The 19,271-nt window shown below is 44.7% G+C and overlaps 1 protein-coding gene across 1 annotated transcript in view; it reads left to right on the forward strand.

The window, feature by feature from the left end:
- ME1 (malic enzyme 1) overlaps positions 1-19,271 on the forward strand; it is a 592,001-nt gene that overhangs the window by 530,036 nt on the left and 42,694 nt on the right. Inside the window, exon 12 of the mRNA XM_075340163.1 lies at positions 7,849-8,022. Within this exon, the coding sequence (XP_075196278.1) occupies positions 7,849-8,022 (174 nt within the window). The remainder of the gene's footprint in view (positions 1-7,848; positions 8,023-19,271) is intronic.

Here is a 19,271-nt window from a genome sequence, read left to right on the forward strand (position 1 = left end):
CAGTACCCCATGTTCCATGTAGAATGCAGCCAGCCCGCCATGCTCCATGTATAATGCAAGCCCCCCCATGCTCCATGTATAATGCAAGCTCCCCCCATGCTCCATGTATAATGCTGGCAGCCCCCCATGCTCCATGTATAATGCTGGCAGCCCCCCCATGCTCCATGTATAATGCTGGCAGCCCCCCCATGCTCCATGTATAATGCAGCCATCCCATGCTCCATGTATAATGCTGACAGCCCCCCATGCTCCATGTATAATGCTGGCAGCCCCCCATGCTCCATGTATAATGCTGGCAGCCCCCCCATGCTCCATGTATAATGCAGCCATCCCATGCTCCATGTATAATGCTGGCAGCCCCCCCATGCTCCATGTATAATGCTGGCAGCTCCCCCATGCTCCATGTATAATGCAACCAGCCCCCCATGTTCCATGTATAGTTCAGCCAGCCCGCCATGCTCCATGTATAATGCAAGCCCCCCCATGCTCCATGTATAATGCAAGCTCCCCCCCATGCTCCATGTATAATGCTGGCAGCCCCCCATGCTCCATGTATAATGCTGGAAGCCCCCCATGCTCCATGTATAATGCTGGCAGCCCCCCATGCTCCATGTATAATGCAGCCGGCCCCCCGTGCTCCATGTAAGATGCAGGCAGCCCCCCCATGCTCCATGTATAATGCTGGCAGCCCCCCATGCTCCATGTATAATGCAGCCGGCCGTCCATGCTCCATATATAATGCAGCCGGCCCGCCATGCTCCATGTATAATGCAGCCGGCCCACCATGCTCCATGTATAATGCAGGCAGCCCCCCACCATGCTCCATGTATAATGCAAGCAGCCCCCCCATGCTCCATGTATAATGCTGGCAGCTCCCCCATGCTCCATGTATAATGCTGGCAGTCCCCCATGCTCCATGTATAATGTAGCCGGCCCCCCATGCCCCATGTATAATGCTGGCAGCCCCCCCATGCTCCATGTATAATGCTGGCAGCCCCCCATGCTCCATGTATAATGCTGGCAGCCCCCCATGCCGTCCCCCAGGCCCTGGCCCCTGGCCTCCTTGTATGCACTGATTTAAAAAAACAAAAAAACAAACAAAAAAATGAAACATAAAACAAACAAGTTCTTACCTCTCTCCTCGTTCCCCCGCTGCTGTCCTCACGTCTCCTCATTCCCCCGCTGCTCCGTCCTCACCTCTCCTCCATTTCCCTACAGCTGTGGTCGGCATCCTCCCGCCCTGTTCTCTGTGCTCTCAGCACAGCAGATGCACAGGAGTGACGTCACCGCGCAGGCACAGAGGGAGAATGATGGAGCGTGGAGCTGCACGGGCTGCTCCACGCTTCTTCATTGTTGCTGTGCGTGATGACAGAGGAGGAGGGCCCGGTGCTGCTGCCGCTGACAACGGGCAGGGGGGCCCGGTGTCAGCGGCGGCACCAGGTCATATAGCGGCCGCGTGGTCTGCGCCAGAACAGCGCAGCTCCTCTCACAGAAAGGAGCTGCTTGCTGATCTGCAGAGCGGGCCCCTAAGCTGCCGGGCTCAGTCACAGTCGCGACCTCTGCGACCGCTGTAGTTACGCCCCTGTTCCTGGCATATGAAACGCCAGTCTTAATGACTTGTGGCCTAAGTCTTAGCAGGTGATAACTGTGGCATTTGTCCATGGCGAGGAGGTTCGGGGTGTAATGCTGAGAAGCTACATTTGCCTGGGCCAAAGTATTTAGATAAAGTACTATATATAGTACTTTTTGCCTGGTGGAAGGAGAGTCTAGGTACAGCTCTGATGAAACGGGAACACTCAGGGCCATGCTGGAAGGTGGCCGACCAACACCAGCACTTCTTTTGCCTGAATGTGTAAGAATAATTGTTTCTTTCTTTGTAAAACATATTGTGGAAGAACTGAGGATATTATTATTCAAGTGTTCCCAGGATGAGAAGCATTATACCATAAAGGGGCCTTGGATGGGGGGCATTATACTAAGAAGGGGATGAATAGGCCCAGGATAGGGAGAATTGTATCAGGATGGGGGAGTGTGCTTCCTCTCCTTCCCAATCAAAGCCCCTGCAACAAGATCATTGTCCAATGGCAGCCCAAGGTCAAATGACGACCTCCAGGTCTGCCAGCTATGGCAAGCCTGTTAGACCATCCCAGCAGGATGTTCTAACAGGCGTTCTGTCAGTGTAAAACTGACAGGTATAATCCATTGCAATACTTATGTATTACAATGCATTATACCAGTGATCAGAGTAATAACAATTGGTGTCCCATGTAGGAAGTAAGTAAAAAAGTGAAAAACAATTGTAAAAATTAAAAAAAAATCTGAGAATAAAGAACAAAACAAATGAAAAAAATATTATACCAAAAAATGTATATTTATGTAAAAACAAAAAAGTACACATATTTGGTATAGCTAGAACTCGATCTTTAAAACTGTCACACTAGTTAACCGCTTCAGTGAACTAGTTAGCCCCTGCAGTAAGGCTCAGCTCACAATTATCCTGGATTCGTCGCTGAATGCTTACATTGGGATATACAGTATGCGTAAATCTATAAAAAAAAAAAAAGTTACTCAGACAAAATTCCCAATTGAAAATTCACTGTAATGAGGCAGATGGAGTAACTTTGACCTTCCGTCTGGCCTGTGGTCTGGAGTTGCCCATCTTTTTAAGCGTCTTTTTAAAAGCGCAGTCAAAAACTATTTTGTGCACCTTTGAAAAGAAGCACACTGCTGAACAGTGGGCAAAAGAAGTCCAGAGTAACTCCATTAGTGAATGGACACGTCATGGGTGTCACCTGAATCACGTATTTCAGAGATGTAGATGGAAACTGTAATGTAAGAAATAGAGCAAACGATAAATGTGATCCAAAATGTTCTGTACCAAAAGTTGGTACCAATAGCATTCAACTCACCCCACAAAAAAAACAAGTCTCCACTGAGGTCCATAATCTGTTAACGGAAATATAATATGTTTCCTTATTACTGGTAGCACAAAGGCTCTTGAAGAGCGCTATGACCCCCCCTCCAAAAAATAAATCCAGCAAAATCTGAGTTTTTAAATTCAAATTCCCCCCCAGCTTCTGAACCCCACAGTGTGCCTAAACCTCAGTTAACGTCCACATGTTTGGCGTTTTTGTATTGAGGAAATCCTGCTTAATTTGCAGAGTGTGTGTCTCTAGAATCATGATCGGGGCACAATGTAAGGGCATAATATACTGGGCACTACAAGGGCTTATTTGCAATTTTTAATACTGATAACAGAAAGTGGACGAGGAAAACGGGTTGTAAATCCGCGCCAAGGACTCAGAGAATTCAATGGAGATTTTATGCTTCTTTTATTGGCATGCACATGTTAACGCGTTTCAGGAGTCACAGCTCCCTTCGTCAGGACAGCAAGCAAGGACCATCAAATCTGCTACAAACAGAAACTGAGCAGTATAAAAAACCTTTGTGATGACATCATCGGACCACCCACTCTCAGGCTTCGGTGAGCCGCGCATGCGCGCTACAGAACACAGGTGGGAACGAGCCACTCCACGCGTACGAACGCGCCTGACGGGAGCAGAGAGGATCAATGCAGCTCTCTGATTGGTCCACACGTGTTCCTGTTTTCTCTGGATTGGTTGTCCAAGTCGCGACTTGGACAACCAATCCAGAGAGAACAGGAACACGTGCGGACCAATCAGAGAGCTGCATTGATCCTCTCTGCTCCCGTCAGGCGCGTTCGTACGCGTGGAGTGGCTCGTTCCCACCTGTGTTCTGTAGCGCGCATGCGCGGCTCACCGAAGCCTGAGAGTGGGTAGTCCGATGATGTCATCACAAAGGTTTTTTATACTGCTCAGTTTCTGTTTGTAGCAGATTTGATGGTCCTTGCTTGCTGTCCTGACGAAGGGAGCTGTGACTCCTGAAATGTGTTGACATGTGCATGCCAATAAAAGAAGCATAAAATCTCCATTGAATTCTCTGAGTCCTTGGCGCGGATTTACAACCCGTTTTCCTCGTCCACTTTCTGTTATCAGCCAAATTTGGGACTGCTGCCGGACTTGGATTCTTACATGCGTGCATAGTGGTTGTGACTGGCACAACCATTATAGGTGAGTGTAACACTTTCTTTCACCCTCCCATCACCTGGGTAAGACCCTATTGCGCTTTCTCTTCCACAGCCCTTTTATCAATTTTTAATACTGAAAGATTCATTGCATTTGGCTCCATGGGTGTTTTCCAGATACAAAATTGTCAGTGCACCCAAAGATGAATTCCCAGAGGGTGTAATGTCACAATGACTATGGAATAGTGGAAAGCTGGGGCCCCTAAGCTGTCCCTCAAGCTAGGGGGCCTTATGCTATCCCTATCCTCACGGATATTCCTGGCCAGTTTACTTCCTGGCCCTGCTCCTGACCAGTCCTGATATGATCCCCCCCCCCCCCAGGGAGGGATGGAACAGGAGTGTGATGAAACCTCACAGATAAAAGGACAGACAAATGAAAACCAAAACTCTGTTACAAAGCACGCACACACAAAGGTAAAGACAATAAGAGGATCAGGAGGAAAAACAAGAGCAGGATGGAAACTACAATATAACAGGGTAAAGTCAACAACTGCACCAAGCAATGAGCACAACTTTCACCAGTAAGTCCTCACAGACCAACATAGAATAAACTATAGCTGGCATGGGTGGAAAGTTTCAACCAGCATAAATAGGAGGGAAGCAGATGTGATAGGCCTCCAAACAACATGTGTCCTAAAGGAGCTAGCAGACTAACAGAGATTAACTCATACTAGCCTGCCTATGAATCAACACACAGCAGGTCCATGTTTGCCTGTGTTGATCTAGACACCAGAGAAACCATCGAGCGGAGTGATAGAATCTGCAATATAAACAGAGTCTGACACAGTCAGTGAAGTTTGAGCAAAACTCCATGTGACATGTAATTTCCAAAAGGTGGTTACTGGAGAGGGTTTCTGCTTTTCTGGCAGTTAGGGGCTCTGCAAATGGAGTCCGCAAAGTATTCTAAGAAAATATGTGTTCCAAAAGTCAAATGGTGCTCTTTCCCTCCTGAGCCCTGCCGTATGGTCAAACAGTACTGTACAGTCACATGTGGTGTAGTGCCATATTCAGGAGAAATTGTGTAATGCATTATAGTGCCTGTTTCATCTATTCCCCTTATCAAAACTGGAAATCTGGTGCTAAAACAACATTTTAATGGTAAAAATATACTTATTTTTTCTTCGCCACCCAATAGTATAACATTTTGTGAAACACCTGAGGTATCAATATTCTCACTGCACCCCTGGATGAATTCATTGAGAGGTGCAGTTTAAAAAATTGCTTTTTTTCTAGGGGATTTCTGTTGTTCTGAAACCTCAGGGACATTGCCAATGTGATATGATACCTGCAAAATTTCAGCAAATTCTGAAGCCCAATATGATGTTCCTTCACTCCTCAGCTTTACACACTACCTCAAAAATAGCTCCCGATTACATGGAGGGTATTGCCGCACTCAGGAAACATTAGACAACAAACTGTGTGGTCCATTTTTTTTCTCATTAGTCCTTCTAAAAATAAAAAACTTGGGGTTAAAACAACATTTTAGTGAAAAAAAAGTTATTCTTTCTTCATTGCCAAATGGTATAAAATTCTGTGACACACCTGTGGTGTCAATAAGCTCATTGCACCCCTTGATTAATTAATTGAGGGGTGTAGTTTTTAAAATGGGGTCACTTAGTAAAGGTCTGCTTTTCTGGCATGTCAGGGGCTCTGCCAATGTGACATGGCACCCCCACACCATTCCAACTAGATCTGAACTACAATATGGCGCTTCTTTTCTTCTGAGCTTTGTCCTTTGCCTTAAAAGTAGTTTACAACCACATATGCGGTATTGGAGAACTCAGAAGAAATTGTGTAATAAATGTTATGGTCCATTTTTTCCTATTACCCTTTCAGAACATTAAAACATTGGATCCAAAGCAACATTTTAGTGGAGAAAATGAATGGTATTTTTATTTTCACAGCCCAATTTTATTGAATTCTGTGAATCACCTGAGGGTTAAAATTGCTCACTACCAATAGGTGAATTTCTTGAGAGGTGTATTTTTCAGAATGGATTCAATAATGGGGGTGGGGTTCATGCCAGGGGATCTTTGAATGTTACATGGTGTCTGCAGTCTATTCCAGCCCAAATGGCACTCCAAAATTCAAATCACGATCCTTCCCTTCCGAGCCCTGCTGTGTGCTCAAACAGTAGTTTCCCACAACGCACAGAGGATCTGTGCACTCAGAAGAAATTGTACAACAAATTGCATGGTCCATTTTCTCCTGTTACCCTTGTGAAAATGAGATATATGGGGATAAAGCACCTTTTGTTTGTGGTAAAAATGTAGTTTTTCATTTCCATTGCTCAATCCTATAAATTTCTGTGACACACTTGTAGGTTCAAAGTACTCACCAAACCTTTAGATAAATTCCTTAAGGGGAGTAGTTTCCAAAATGGGGTCACTTGTGTGGGGTTTTCACTAGGCACAGCAGGGGCTATTCAAATGCGACATGGCGAACCCTATGTATTTTAGCCAATTTTGTGCTCCAAAATTCAAATAGTATGCCTTCCCTTCTGAGCCCTGCCATGCACCCAAACAGTATATTTCAGTGACATATGGGGTATCTGTGTACTCAGGAGAAAATATACAAAGTGTACAGTCCATTTTCTCATGTTACCATTGTGGAAATTACAAATTTGTGGTTAAAGCAGCATTTTTATGGTAAAAATGTATTTTTTCATTTTTACGGCTTAACGTTATAAACTTCTATGAAATACCTGGGGATCAAGATACTGACCACACCTCTAAGTTTCTTGAAGGGGTGTTGTTTCCAAAATAGGGTCACTTGTGGGGGTTTCCACTGTTTATGCACATCAGGGACTCGGCAAACGCGACATGGTGTCCCAGAGCTATTTCAGCCTATTTGACCTCTAAAAGTCGAATGGTGCTATTTCCCTCCCGAGCCCTGCCATTTGCCCAAACAGTAGTTTTTCCACCACGTATCGGGTCTCTCTGGAAAAATTGCACAACAAATTGTATGGTCCATTGTCTCCTGTTACCCTTATGATAATGCAAATTTTGAGGCTAAAGCAATATATTTGTGGGAAAAAGTAACATTTTATTTTTTTCCTTCCAGATTGCTTTAGTTCCTTTAAAGTACCTAAATGGATAACAAACATTTTGAATGTGGTTTGAGCACTTTTAAGAGGTTCAGTTTTTAAATTGGTGTCACTATTGGGTATCTTCTGTCATTTAGGATCCTCAAAATTACTTAAAATGTGATGTAATTCTTAAAAAAATTGATTTTGTAAATTTTGGTGAAAAATTGAGAAATTGCTGATAACCTTTTAACCCTTATAACGTCTGCACAAAAAAATTGTTTCCAAAATTATGCTGATGTAAAGTTGACGTGGGAAGTCTTATTTATTATCTATTTTTTGTGATATGCAGTAACTCTCTGGTTTAAGGGCATAAAAGTGAAAAGTTTGACCTAAATTTACCACGAATATGAACTACAGTTTGTTTTGAAAAAAAAATTCATAATCACTAGGATCCCTTGCCGCATTTCTAGAGTTATTACCATAAAGTGTCTCTGGTCAGAATTGGAAAATTTCGTCTAGTCAGGAAGGTGAAAACAAGCTTCGGTGGTAAGGTGTTAATAAAGGTAAAAGATGACTTAATTGTAGGCCAACATTTTGGGCAGAAATTACTGATCATGTGTTTCTTTTCTTTTGGCACTTGAGTAATATGGATATATGCCTTATGATATAATTGTTTTCATCTTAAACACATCTTTTGCATTTCATAAATCTACAGGGTCGTGGCATTTTTGCAAGTGGAAGTCCTTTTGATCCTGTCACTCTCCCAGATGGGCAAACCTTGTACCCCGGACAGGGTAACAACTCCTATGTGTTCCCCGGTGTTGCTCTTGGAATTGTAGCTTGTGGAGTGAGGCATATTAGCGATGACATCTTCCTGACTACTGCTGAGGTAAGCGACAACCGAGCTGTGACAGGAGAGGTCACTGGCAGCTCACTTCATGTTTAAGCTGCTCTTCACTTCATAAAATTTAATTTTTTATATACTATTAATATTTTTTTTTTTTTCATTTTCCTAGCAAGTAGCTTACTGTACTGAGTTCCCCTGCTGAGACAAATTATGTTAGGTTTTCCATTTCAGCATCAAGTATTTCCCATTGCAGTTGTAGATACTGTATATAGTAAGATCTCAAACAAAGGCATATAAGAGTGTCATAGATGGCTTATGTAAACCATGCAAAGTATAACCTCTTGTGTGAATAAAATACATGCAACTACAGCATAATTTCCTTTGGTTCCGAAGTCTAACTGCAAAAATATTCAAATTGAAAGAATAAATACTTAGGTTATGTTAAAAATATCACAGAAAAAAGGCAGCCGTATTTATCAACACCAGTTCACACTAATAATGTTCTGCAGGATGCAGCATGCCTTCATGATAAAGATGGAGGTACAATAAATGTATTGAAGCAACCACTCACATACCTTCCATTCATGAAGGGGGTGGTTGCCTCATATTATAAAAGCACACTGATAAGGTTTGTATAAGGTGCCGGTCACACAGATGTGTAATGCACAGCTTTTCGCCCATACTATTTGATCAGATGGGTTGTCAGGCACTTTGAAAGTAGACACCACAAGAACAGGTACCCAAAATTCCTCCAGCCAATACCAAAGGGCTTGAGGGCAGGGCCGGCGTCAGCACCCAGCACACCCGGGCAAATGCCGGGGCCCCAAAGAGCCGGGGGGGCCCACTCGACCTCATCAGTTCTGCTGCCCCCGGGCCGAGATGTGGGACCGCAGTCCTCGGCAGGAATCTGCGGCTGCCGTCCCTTTAAGGCGCGCAGACCACAGCGAACGGTCTGGTTTGAACTTCATCTGTGGGCGGAGCTACCGCGCAGCGTCTTGCTTAGTCCTACAGATGAAGGAGGCGCAGTGCCAGCCAGCGGTAAGCTGACCTGAGCGGTATGTGCTACACCCCTCCTCGATCTGTATGTGCCCTCCCCGTCCCCTGATTTATGGGCCCTGGTGAGCTGTATGGGCTTCTCCCCCCCCAAGATGTATTCCCTGCCCCCCCCGGAGCCGTATGTGCTGGCCCCCGGAGCTGTGTGTTTGGGCCCCGCAGAGCCGCATGTGTGTGCCCCGCATAGCCGTGTGTGTGTGCCCCGCAGAGCCGCGTGTGTGTCTGTCCGTATGTATGTATGTATGCAGCAGAGCAGTGTATCTGTCTGTATGTATGTATGCAGCAGAGCAGTGTGTCTGTCTGTCTGTATGTATGTATGCATGCAGCAGAGCAGTGTATCTGTCTGTATGTATGTATGCATGCAGCAAAGCAGTGTATCTGTCTGTATGCATGCAGCAGAGCAGTGTGTCTGTCTGCCTGTATATATGTATGCAGCAGAGCAGTGTGTCTGTCTGTATGTATGCATGCAGCAGAGCAGTGTATCTGTCTGTATGCATGCACATGCAGCAGAGCAGTGTATCTGTCTGTATGTATGTATGCATGTATGTATGCAGCAGAGCAGTGTGTCTGTCTGTATGTATGTATGCAGCAGAGCAGTGTATCTGTATGTATGTATGCAGCAGAGCAGTGTGCCTGTCTTTCTGTATATATGTGTGCATGCAGCAAAGCAGTGTATCTGTATGTATGTATGTATGCATGCAGCAGAGCAGTGTATCTGTCTGTCTGTATGCATGCAGCAGAGCAGTGTGTCTGTCTGTCTGTATGTATGTATGCAGCAGAGCAGTGTGTCTGTCTGTATGTATGTATGCAGCAGAGCAGTGTGTCTGTCTGTATGTATGCAGCAGAGCAGTGTGTCTGTATGTATGTATGCAGCAGAGCAGTGTGTCTGTCTGTCTGTATGTATGCAGCAGAGCAGTATGTCTGTATGTATGTATGTATGCAGCAGAGCAGTGTGTCTGTCCGTATGAATGCAGCAGAGCAGTGTGTCTGTATGTGTGTATGTATGCAGCAGAGCAGTGTGTCTGTCTATGTATGCAGCAGAGCAGTGGGTCTGTCTGTATGTATGTATGTATGCACCAGAGCAGTGTGTCTGTCTGTATGTCTGTATGTATGCAGCAGAGCAGTGTGTCTGTCGGTCTTTATGTATGTATGTATGCAACAGAGCAGTGTGTCTATCTGTCTGTCTGTATGTATGCAGCAGAGCAGTGTGTCTGTCTGTATGTACAGTACAGACGAAAAGTTTGGACACACCTTCTCATCTCTAGAACAACTGTTAAGAGGAGACTTTGTGTAGAAGGCCTTCATGGTAAAATATCTGCTAGGAAACCACTGCTAAGGACAGGCAACAAGCAGAAGAGACTTGTTTGGGCTAAAGAACACAAGGAATGGACTTCAGACCAGTGGAAATCTGTGCTTTGGTCTGATGAGTCCAAATTTGAGATCTTTGGATCCAACCACCGTGTCTTTGTAGAAAACTTGAACGGATGGACTCTACATGGCTGGTTCCCACCATGAAGCATGGAGGAGGAGGTGTGATGGTGTGGGGGTGCTTTGCTGGTGACATTGTTGGGTAGTTATTCAAAATTGAAGGCTTACTGAACTAGCATGGCTACCACAGCATCTTGCAGCGGCGTTCTATTCCATCTGGTTTGCGTTTAGTTGGACCATCATTTATTTTTCAACAGGATAATAACACCAAATACACCTCCAGGCTGTGTAAGGGCTATTTGACTAAGAAGGAGAGTGATGGGGCGCTACGCCAGATGACCTGGCCTCCACAGTCACCAGACCTGAACCCAATCAAGATGGTTTGGGGTGAGCTGGACCGCAGAGTGAAGACAAATGGGCCAACAAGTGCTAAGCATCTCTGGGAACTCCTTCAAGACTGTTGGAAGACCATTTCCAGTGACTACCTTTTGAAGCTCATCAAGAGAATGCCAAGAGTGTGCAAAGTAGTAATCAAAGCAAAAGGTGGCTACTTTGAAAAACCTAGAATATAAGACATATTTTCAGTTGTTTCACACTTTTTTACATATTTCATTCCACATGTGTTAATTCATAGTTTTGATGCCTTCAATGTGAATCTACAATTTTCAGAGTCATGAAAAAGCAAACTCTTTGAATGAGAAGGTGTGTCCAAACTTTTGGTCTGTACTGTATGTATGCAGCAGAGCAGTGTGTCTGTCGGTCTATATGTATGTATGCAGCAGAGCAGTGTGTCTGTCGGTCTGTATGTATGTATGCAGCAGAGCAGTGTGTCTGTATGTATGTATGCAGTAGAGTAGTGTATCTGTATGTATGTATGTATGCAACAGAGCAGTGTGTCTGTCGGTCTGTATGTATGTATGCAGCAGAGCAGTGTCTCTGTATGTATGTATGCAGTAGAGTAGTATGTCTGTCTGTATGTATGTATGCAGTAGAGCAGTGTGTCTGTCTGTATGTATGCAGCAGAGCAGTGTGTCTGTCTGTATGTATGCAGCAGAGCAGTGTGTCTGTCTGTATGTATGCAGCATGTCTGTCTGTATGTATGCAGCAGAGCAGTGTGTCTGTCTGTATGTATGCAGCAGAGCAGTGTGTCTGTCTGTATGTATGCAGCAGAGCAGTGTGCCTGTCTGTATGTATGTATGCAGCAGAGCAGTGTGTCTGTATGTATGTATGCAGCAGAGCAGTGTGTCTGTCTGTATGTATGTATGTATGCAGCAGAGTAGTGTGTCTGTATGTATGTATGCAGCAGAGCAGTGTGTCTGTCTGTATGTATGTATGTATGCAGCAGAGCAGTGTGTCTGTATGTATGCAGCAGAGCAGTGTGTCTGTATGTATGCAGCATGTCTGTCTGTATGTATGCAGCAGAGCAGTGTGTCTGTATGTATGCAGCAGAGCAGTGTGTCTGTCTGTATGTATGCAGCAGAGCAGTGTGCCTGTCTGTATGTATGTATGCAGCAGAGCAGTATGTATGTATGTATGTAGCAGAGCAGTGTGTCTGTCTGTATGTATGCAGCAGAGCAGTGTGTCTGTATGTATGTATGCAGCAGAGAAGTGTGTCTGTATGTATGTATGCAGCACAGCAGTGTGTCTGTATGTATGTATGCAGCAGACCAGTGTGTCTGTCTGTATGTATGCAGCAGAGCAGTGTGTCTGTATGTATGTATGTATGCAGTAGAGCAGTGTGTCTGTCTGTATGTATGTATGCAGCAGAGCAGTGTGTCTGTCTGTTTGTATGTATGCAGCAGAGCAGTGTGTCTGTATGTATGTATGTAGCAGAGCAGTGTGTCTGTCTGTATGTATGCAGCAGAGCAGTGTGTCTGTATGTATGTATGTAGCAGAGCAGTGTGTCTGTATGTATGTATGCAGCAGAGCAGTGTGTCTGTATGTATGCAGCAGAGCAGTGTGTCTGTATGTATGTATGTAGCAGAGTAGTGTGTCTGTCTGTATGTATGCAGCAGAGCAGTGTGTCTGTATGTATGTATGTAGCAGAGCAGTGTGTCTGTATGTATGTATGCAGCAGAGCAGTGTGTCTGTATGTATGTATGTATGTATGCAGCAGAGCAGTGTGTCTGTATGTATGCAGCAGAGCAGTGTGTCTGTCTGTAGGTATGTATGCAGTAGAGCAGTGTGCCTGTCTGTAGGTATGTATGCAGTAGAGCAGTGTGTCTGTCTGTATGTATGTATGCAGCAGAGCAGTGTGTCTGTATGTATGTATGTATGCAGCAGAGCTGTGTGTCTGTATGTATGCAGCAGAGCAGTGTGTCTGTCTGTATGTATGCAGCATGTCTGTCTGTATGTATGCAGCAGAGCAGTGTGTCTGTATGTATGCAGCAGAGCAGTGTGTCTGTCTGTATGTATGCAGCAGAGCAGTGTGCCTGTCTGTATGTATGTATGCAGCAGAGCAGTATGTATGTATGTATGTAGCAGAGCAGTGTGTCTGTCTGTATGTATGCAGCAGAGCAGTGTGTCTGTATGTATGTATGCAGCAGAGCAGTGTGTCTGTATGTATGTATGCAGCACAGCAGTGTGTCTGTATGTATGTATGCAGCAGACCAGTGTGTCTGTCTGTATGTATGCAGCAGAGCAGTGTGTCTGTATGTATGTATGCAGTAGAGCAGTGTGTCTGTATGTATGTATGCAGCAGAGCAGTGTGTCTGTATGTATGTATGTAGCAGAGTAGTGTGTCTGTCTGTATGTATGCAGCAGAGCAGTGTGTCTGTATGTATGTATGTAGCAGAGCAGTGTGTCTGTATGTATGTATGCAGCAGAGCAGTGTGTCTGTATGTATGTATGTATGTATGCAGCAGAGCAGTGTGTCTGTATGTATGCAGCAGAGCAGTGTGTCTGTATGTATGTAAGCAGTAGAGCAGTGTGCCTGTCTGTATGTATGTATGCAGTAGAGCAGTGTGTCTGTCTGTATGTATGTATGCAGCAGAGCAGTGTGTCTGTCTGTATGTATGTATGCAGCAGAGCAGTGTGTCTGTCTGTATGTATGCAGCAGAGCAGTGTGTCTGTATGTATGCAGCAGACCAGTGTGTCTGTCTGTATGTATGCAGCAGAGCAGTGTGTCTGTATGTATGTATGTATGCCGTAGAGCAGTGTGTCTATATGTATGTATGCAGCAGAGCAGTGTGTCTGTATGTATGTATGTAGCAGAGCAGTGTGTCTGTCTGTATGTATGCAGCAGAGCAGTGTGTCTGTATGTATGTATGCAGCAGAGCAGTGTGTCTGTATGTATGCAGCAGAGCAGTGTGTCTGTCTGTATGTATGTATGCAGCAGAGCAGTGTGTCTGTCTGTTTGTATGTATGCAGCAGAGCAGTGTGTCTGTATGTATTTATGCAGCAGAGCAGTGTGTCTGTATGTATGTATGCAGCAGAGCAGTGTGTCTGTCTGTATGTATGCAGCAGAGCAGTGTGTCTGTCTGTATGTATGCAGCAGAGCAGTGTGTCTGTCTGTATGTATGCAGCAGAGCAGTGTGCCTGTCTGTATGTATGTATGCAGCAGAGCAGTGTGTCTTTATGTATGTATGTATGTATGTAGCAGAGCAGTGTGTCTGTTTGTATGTATGTATGCAGCAGAGCAGTGTGTCTGTCTGTATGTATGTATGCAGCAGAGCAGTGTGTCTGTCTGTATGTATGCAGCAGAGCAGTGTGTCTGTATGTATGTATGTAGCAGAGCAGTGTGTCTGTATGTATGTATGCAGCAGAGCAGTGTGTCTGTATGTATGTATGTATGCAGCAGAGCAGTGTGTCTGTATGTATGCAGCAGAGCAGTGTGTCTGTCTGAATGTATGTAAGCAGTAGAGCAGTGTGCCTGTCTGTATGTATGTATGCAGTAGAGCAGTGTGTCTGTATGTATGTATGCAGCAGAGCAGTGTGTCTGTCTGTATGTATGCAGCAGAGCAGTGTGTCTGTCTGTATGTATGCAGCAGAGCAGTGTGTCTGTATGTATGTATGCAGTAGAGCAGTGTGTCTGTATGTATGTATGCAGCAGAGCAGTGTGTCTGTATGTATGTATGCAGCAGAGCAGTGTGTCTGTATGTATGTATGTATGTATGCAGCAGAGCAGTGTGTCTGTATGTATGCAGCAGAGCAGTGTGTCTGTCTGTATGTATGCAGCAGAGCAGTGTGTCTGTATGTATGTATGTATGCAGCAGAGCAGTGTGTCTGTATGTATGTATGCAGCAGAGCAGTGTGTCTGTATGTATGCAGCAGACCAGTGTGTCTGTCTGTATGTATGCAGCAGAGCAGTGTGTCTGTATGTATGTATGTAAGCCGTAGAGCAGTGTGTCTATATGTATGTATGCAGCAGAGCAGTGTATCTGTATGTATGTATGTAGCAGAGCAGTGTGTCTGTCTGTATGTATGCAGCAGAGCAGTGTGTCTGTATGTATGTATGCAGCAGAGCAGTGTGTCTGTATGTATGCAGCAGAGCAGTGTGTCTGTCTGTATGTATGTGTGCAGCAGAGCAGCGTGTCTGTCTGTTTGTATGTATGCAGCAGAGCAGTGTGTCTGTATGTATTTATGCAGCAGAGCAGTGTGTCTGTATGTATGTATGCAGCAGAGCAGTGTGTCTGTCTGTATGTATGCAGCAGAGCAGTGTGTCTGCCTGTATGTATGCAGAAGAGCAGTGTGTCTGTCTGTATGTATGCAGCAGAGCAGTGTGCCTGTCTGTATGTATGTATGCAGCAGAGCAGTGTGTCTTTATGTATGTATGTATGTATGTATGTAGCAGAGCAGTGTGTCTGTTTGTATGTATGTATGCAGCAGAGCAGTGTGTCTGTCTGTATGTATGTATGCAGCAGAGCAGTGTCTCTGTCTGTCTGTATGTATGCAGCAGAGCAGTGTGTCTGTATGTATGTATGCAGCAGAACAGTGTTTCTGTATGTATGTATGCAGCAGACCAGTGTGTCTGTCTGTATGTATGTATGCAGTAGAGCAATGTGTCTGTATGTATGTATGCAGCAGAGCAGTGTCTCTGTCTGTATATATGTATGCAGCAGAGCAGTGTCTCTGTCTGTCTGTATGTATGTATGCAGCAGAGCAGTGTGTATGTATGTATGCAGCAGAGCAGTGTGTCTGTCTGTATGTATGTATGCAGCAGAGCAGTGTGTCTGTCTGTATGTGTGTATGCAGCAGAGCAGTGTCTGTCTGTATGTATGTATATATGTATGCAGCAGAGCAGTGTGTCTCTGTCTGTATGTATGTATGCAGCAGAGCAGTGTGTCTTTATGTATGTATGTATGTATGTATGTATGTAGCAGAGCAGTGTGTCTGTTTGTATGTATGTATGCAGCAGAGCAGTGTCTCTGTCTGTCTGTATGTATGCAGCAGAGCAGTGTGTCTGTATGTATGTATGTATGCAGCAGAACAGTGTTTCTGTATGTATGTATGCAGCAGACCAGTGTGTCTGTCTGTATGTATGTATGCAGTAGAGCAATGTGTCTGTATGTATGTATGCAGCAGAGCAGTGTGTCTGTATGTATGTATGTATGCAGCAGAGCAGTGTGTCTGTATGTATGTATGCAGCAGAGCAGTGTGTCTGTCTGTATGTATGTAGCAGAGCAGTGTGTCTGTATGTATGTATGCAGCAGAGCAGTGTGTCTGTCTGAATGTATGTAAGCAGTAGAGCAGTGTGCCTGTCTGTATGTATGTATGCAGTAGAGCAGTGTGTCTGTATGTATGTATGCAGCAGAGCAGTGTGTCTGTCTGTATGTATGTAGCAGAGCAGTGTGTCTGTATGTATGTATGCAGCAGAGCAGTGTGTCTGTATGTATGTATGTATGCAGCAGAGCAGTGTGTCTGTATGTATGCAGCAGAGCAGTGTGTCTGTCTGAATGTATGTAAGCAGTAGAGCAGTGTGCCTGTCTGTATGTATGTATGCAGTAGAGCAGTGTGTCTGTATGTATGTATGCAGCAGAGCAGTGTGTCTGTCTGTATGTATGTATGCAGCAGAGCAGTGTGTCTGTCTGTATGTATGCAGCAGAGCAGTGTGTCTGAATGTATGTATGTATGCAGTAGAGCAGTGTGTCTGTATGTATGTATGCAGCAGAGCAGTGTGTCTGTCTGTATGTATGCAGCAGAGCAGTGTGTCTGTCTGTATGTATGCAGCAGAGCAGTGTGTCTGTATGTATGTATGTATGTATGCAGCAGAGCAGTGTGTCTGTATGTATGCAGCAGAGCAGTGTGTCTGTCTGTATGTATGCAGCAGAGCAGTGTGTCTGTATGTATGTATGTATGCAGCAGAGCAGTGTGTCTGTATGTATGTATGTAGCAGAGTAGTGTGTCTGTCTGTATGTATGCAGCAGAGCAGTGTGTCTGTATGTATGTATGTAGCAGAGCAGTGTGTCTGTATGTATGTATGCAGCAGAGCAGTGTGTCTGTATGTATGTATGTATGTATGTATGCAGCAGAGCAGTGTGTCTGTATGTATGCAGCAGAGCAGTGTGTCTGTCTGTATGTATGTAAGCAGTAGAGCAGTGTGCCTGTCTGTAGGTATGTATGCAGTAGAGCAGTGTGTCTGTCTGTATGTATGTATGCAGCAGAGCAGTGTGTCTGTATGTATGTATGTATGCAGCAGAGCTGTGTGTCTGTATGTATGCAGCAGAGCAGTGTGTCTGTCTGTATGTATGCAGCATGTCTGTCTGTATGTATGCAGCAGAGCAGTGTGTCTGTATGTATGTATGCAGCAGAGCAGTGTGTCTGTCTGTATGTATGCAGCAGAGCAGTGTGCCTGTCTGTATGTATGTATGCAGCAGAGCAGTATGTATGTATGTATGTAGCAGAGCAGTGTGTCTGTCTGTATGTATGCAGCAGAGCAGTGTGTCTGTATGTATGTATGCAGCAGAGCAGTGTGTCTGTATGTATGTATGCAGCACAGCAGTGTGTCTGTATGTATGTATGCAGCAGACCAGTGTGTCTGTCTGTATGTATGCAGCAGAGCAGTGTGTCTGTATGTATGTATGTATGCAGTAGAGCAGTGTGTCTGTATGTATGTATGCAGCAGAGCAGTGTGTCTGTATGTATGTATGTAGCAGAGTAGTGTGTCTGTCTGTATGTATGCAGCAGAGCAGTGTGTCTGTATGTATGTATGTAGCAGAGCAGTGTGTCTGTATGTATGTATGCAGCAGAGCAGTGTGTCTGTATGTATGTATGTATGTATGCAGCAGAGCAGTGTGTCTGTATGTATGCAGCAGAGCAGTGTGTCTGTATGTATGTAAGCAGTAGAGCAGTGTGCCTGTCTGTATGTATGTATGCAGTAGAGCAGTGTGTCTGTCTGTATGTATGTATGCAGCAGAGCAGTGTGTCTGTCTGTATGTATGCAGCAGAGCAGTGTGTCTGTGTGTATGTATGTAGCAGAGCAGTGTGTCTGTATGTATGTATGCAGCAGAGCAGTGTGTCTGTATGTATGTATGTATGCAGCAGAGCAGTGTGTCTGTATGTATGCAGCAGAGCAGTGTGTCTTTCTGAATGTATGTAAGCAGTAGAGCAGTGTGCCTGTCTGTATGTATGTATGCAGTAGAGCAGTGTGTCTGTATGTATGTATGCAGCAGAGCAGTGTGTCTGTCTGTATGTATGTATGCAGCAGAGCAGTGTGTCTGTCTGTATGTATGCAGCAGAGCAGTGTGTCTGTATGTATGTATGTATGCAGTAGAGCAGTGTGTCTGTATGTATGTATGCAGCAGAGCAGTGTGTCTGTCTGTATGTATGCAGCAGAGCAGTGTGTCTGTCTGTATGTATGCAGCAGAGCAGTGTGTCTGTATGTATGTATGTATGTATGCAGCAGAGCAGTGTGTCTGTATGTATGCAGCAGAGCAGTGTGTCTGTCTGTATGTATGCAGCAGAGCAGTGTGTCTGTATGTATGTATGTATGCAGCAGAGCAGTGTGTCTGTATGTATGTATGCAGCAGAGCAGTGTGTCTGTATGTATGCAGCAGACCAGTGTGTCTGTCTGTATGTATGCAGCAGAGCAGTGTGTCTGTATGTATGTATGTATGCCGTAGAGCAGTGTGTCTATATGTATGTATGCAGCAGAGCAGTGTGTCTGTATGTATGTATGCAGCAGAGCAGTGTGTCTGTATGTATGTATGCAGCAGAGCAGTGTGTCTGTATGTATGCAGCAGAGCAGTGTGTCTGTCTGTATGTATGTATGCAGTAGAGCAATGTGTCTGTATGTATGTATGCAGCAGAGCAGTGTCTCTGTCTGTATGTATGCAGCAGAGCAGTGTCTCTGTCTGTCTGTATGTATGTATGCAGCAGAGCAGTGTGTATGTATGTATGCAGCAGAGCAGTGTGTCTGTCTGTATGTATGTATGCAGCAGAGCAGTGTGTCTGTCTGTATGTGTGTATGCAGCAGAGCAGTGTCTGTCTGTATGTATGTATATATGTATGCAGCAGAGCAGTGTGTCTCTGTCTGTATGTATGTATGCAGCAGAGCAGTGTGTCTTTATGTATGTATGTATGTATGTATGTATGTAGCAGAGCAGTGTGTCTGTTTGTATGTATGTATGCAGCAGAGCAGTGTGTCTGTCTGTATGTATGTATGCAGCAGAGCAGTGTCTCTGTCTGTCTGTATGTATGCAGCAGAGCAGTGTGTCTGTATGTATGTATGTATGCAGCAGAACAGTGTTTCTCTATGTATGTATGCAGCAGACCAGTGTGTCTGTCTGTATGTATGTATGCAGTAGAGCAATGTGTCTGTATGTATGTATGCAGCAGAGCAGTGTGTCTGTATGTATGTATGTATGCAGCAG

Source organism: Anomaloglossus baeobatrachus, chromosome 3, assembly GCF_048569485.1.
Source record: "Anomaloglossus baeobatrachus isolate aAnoBae1 chromosome 3, aAnoBae1.hap1, whole genome shotgun sequence".
Taxonomy (NCBI): Eukaryota; Metazoa; Chordata; class Amphibia; order Anura; family Aromobatidae; genus Anomaloglossus; species Anomaloglossus baeobatrachus.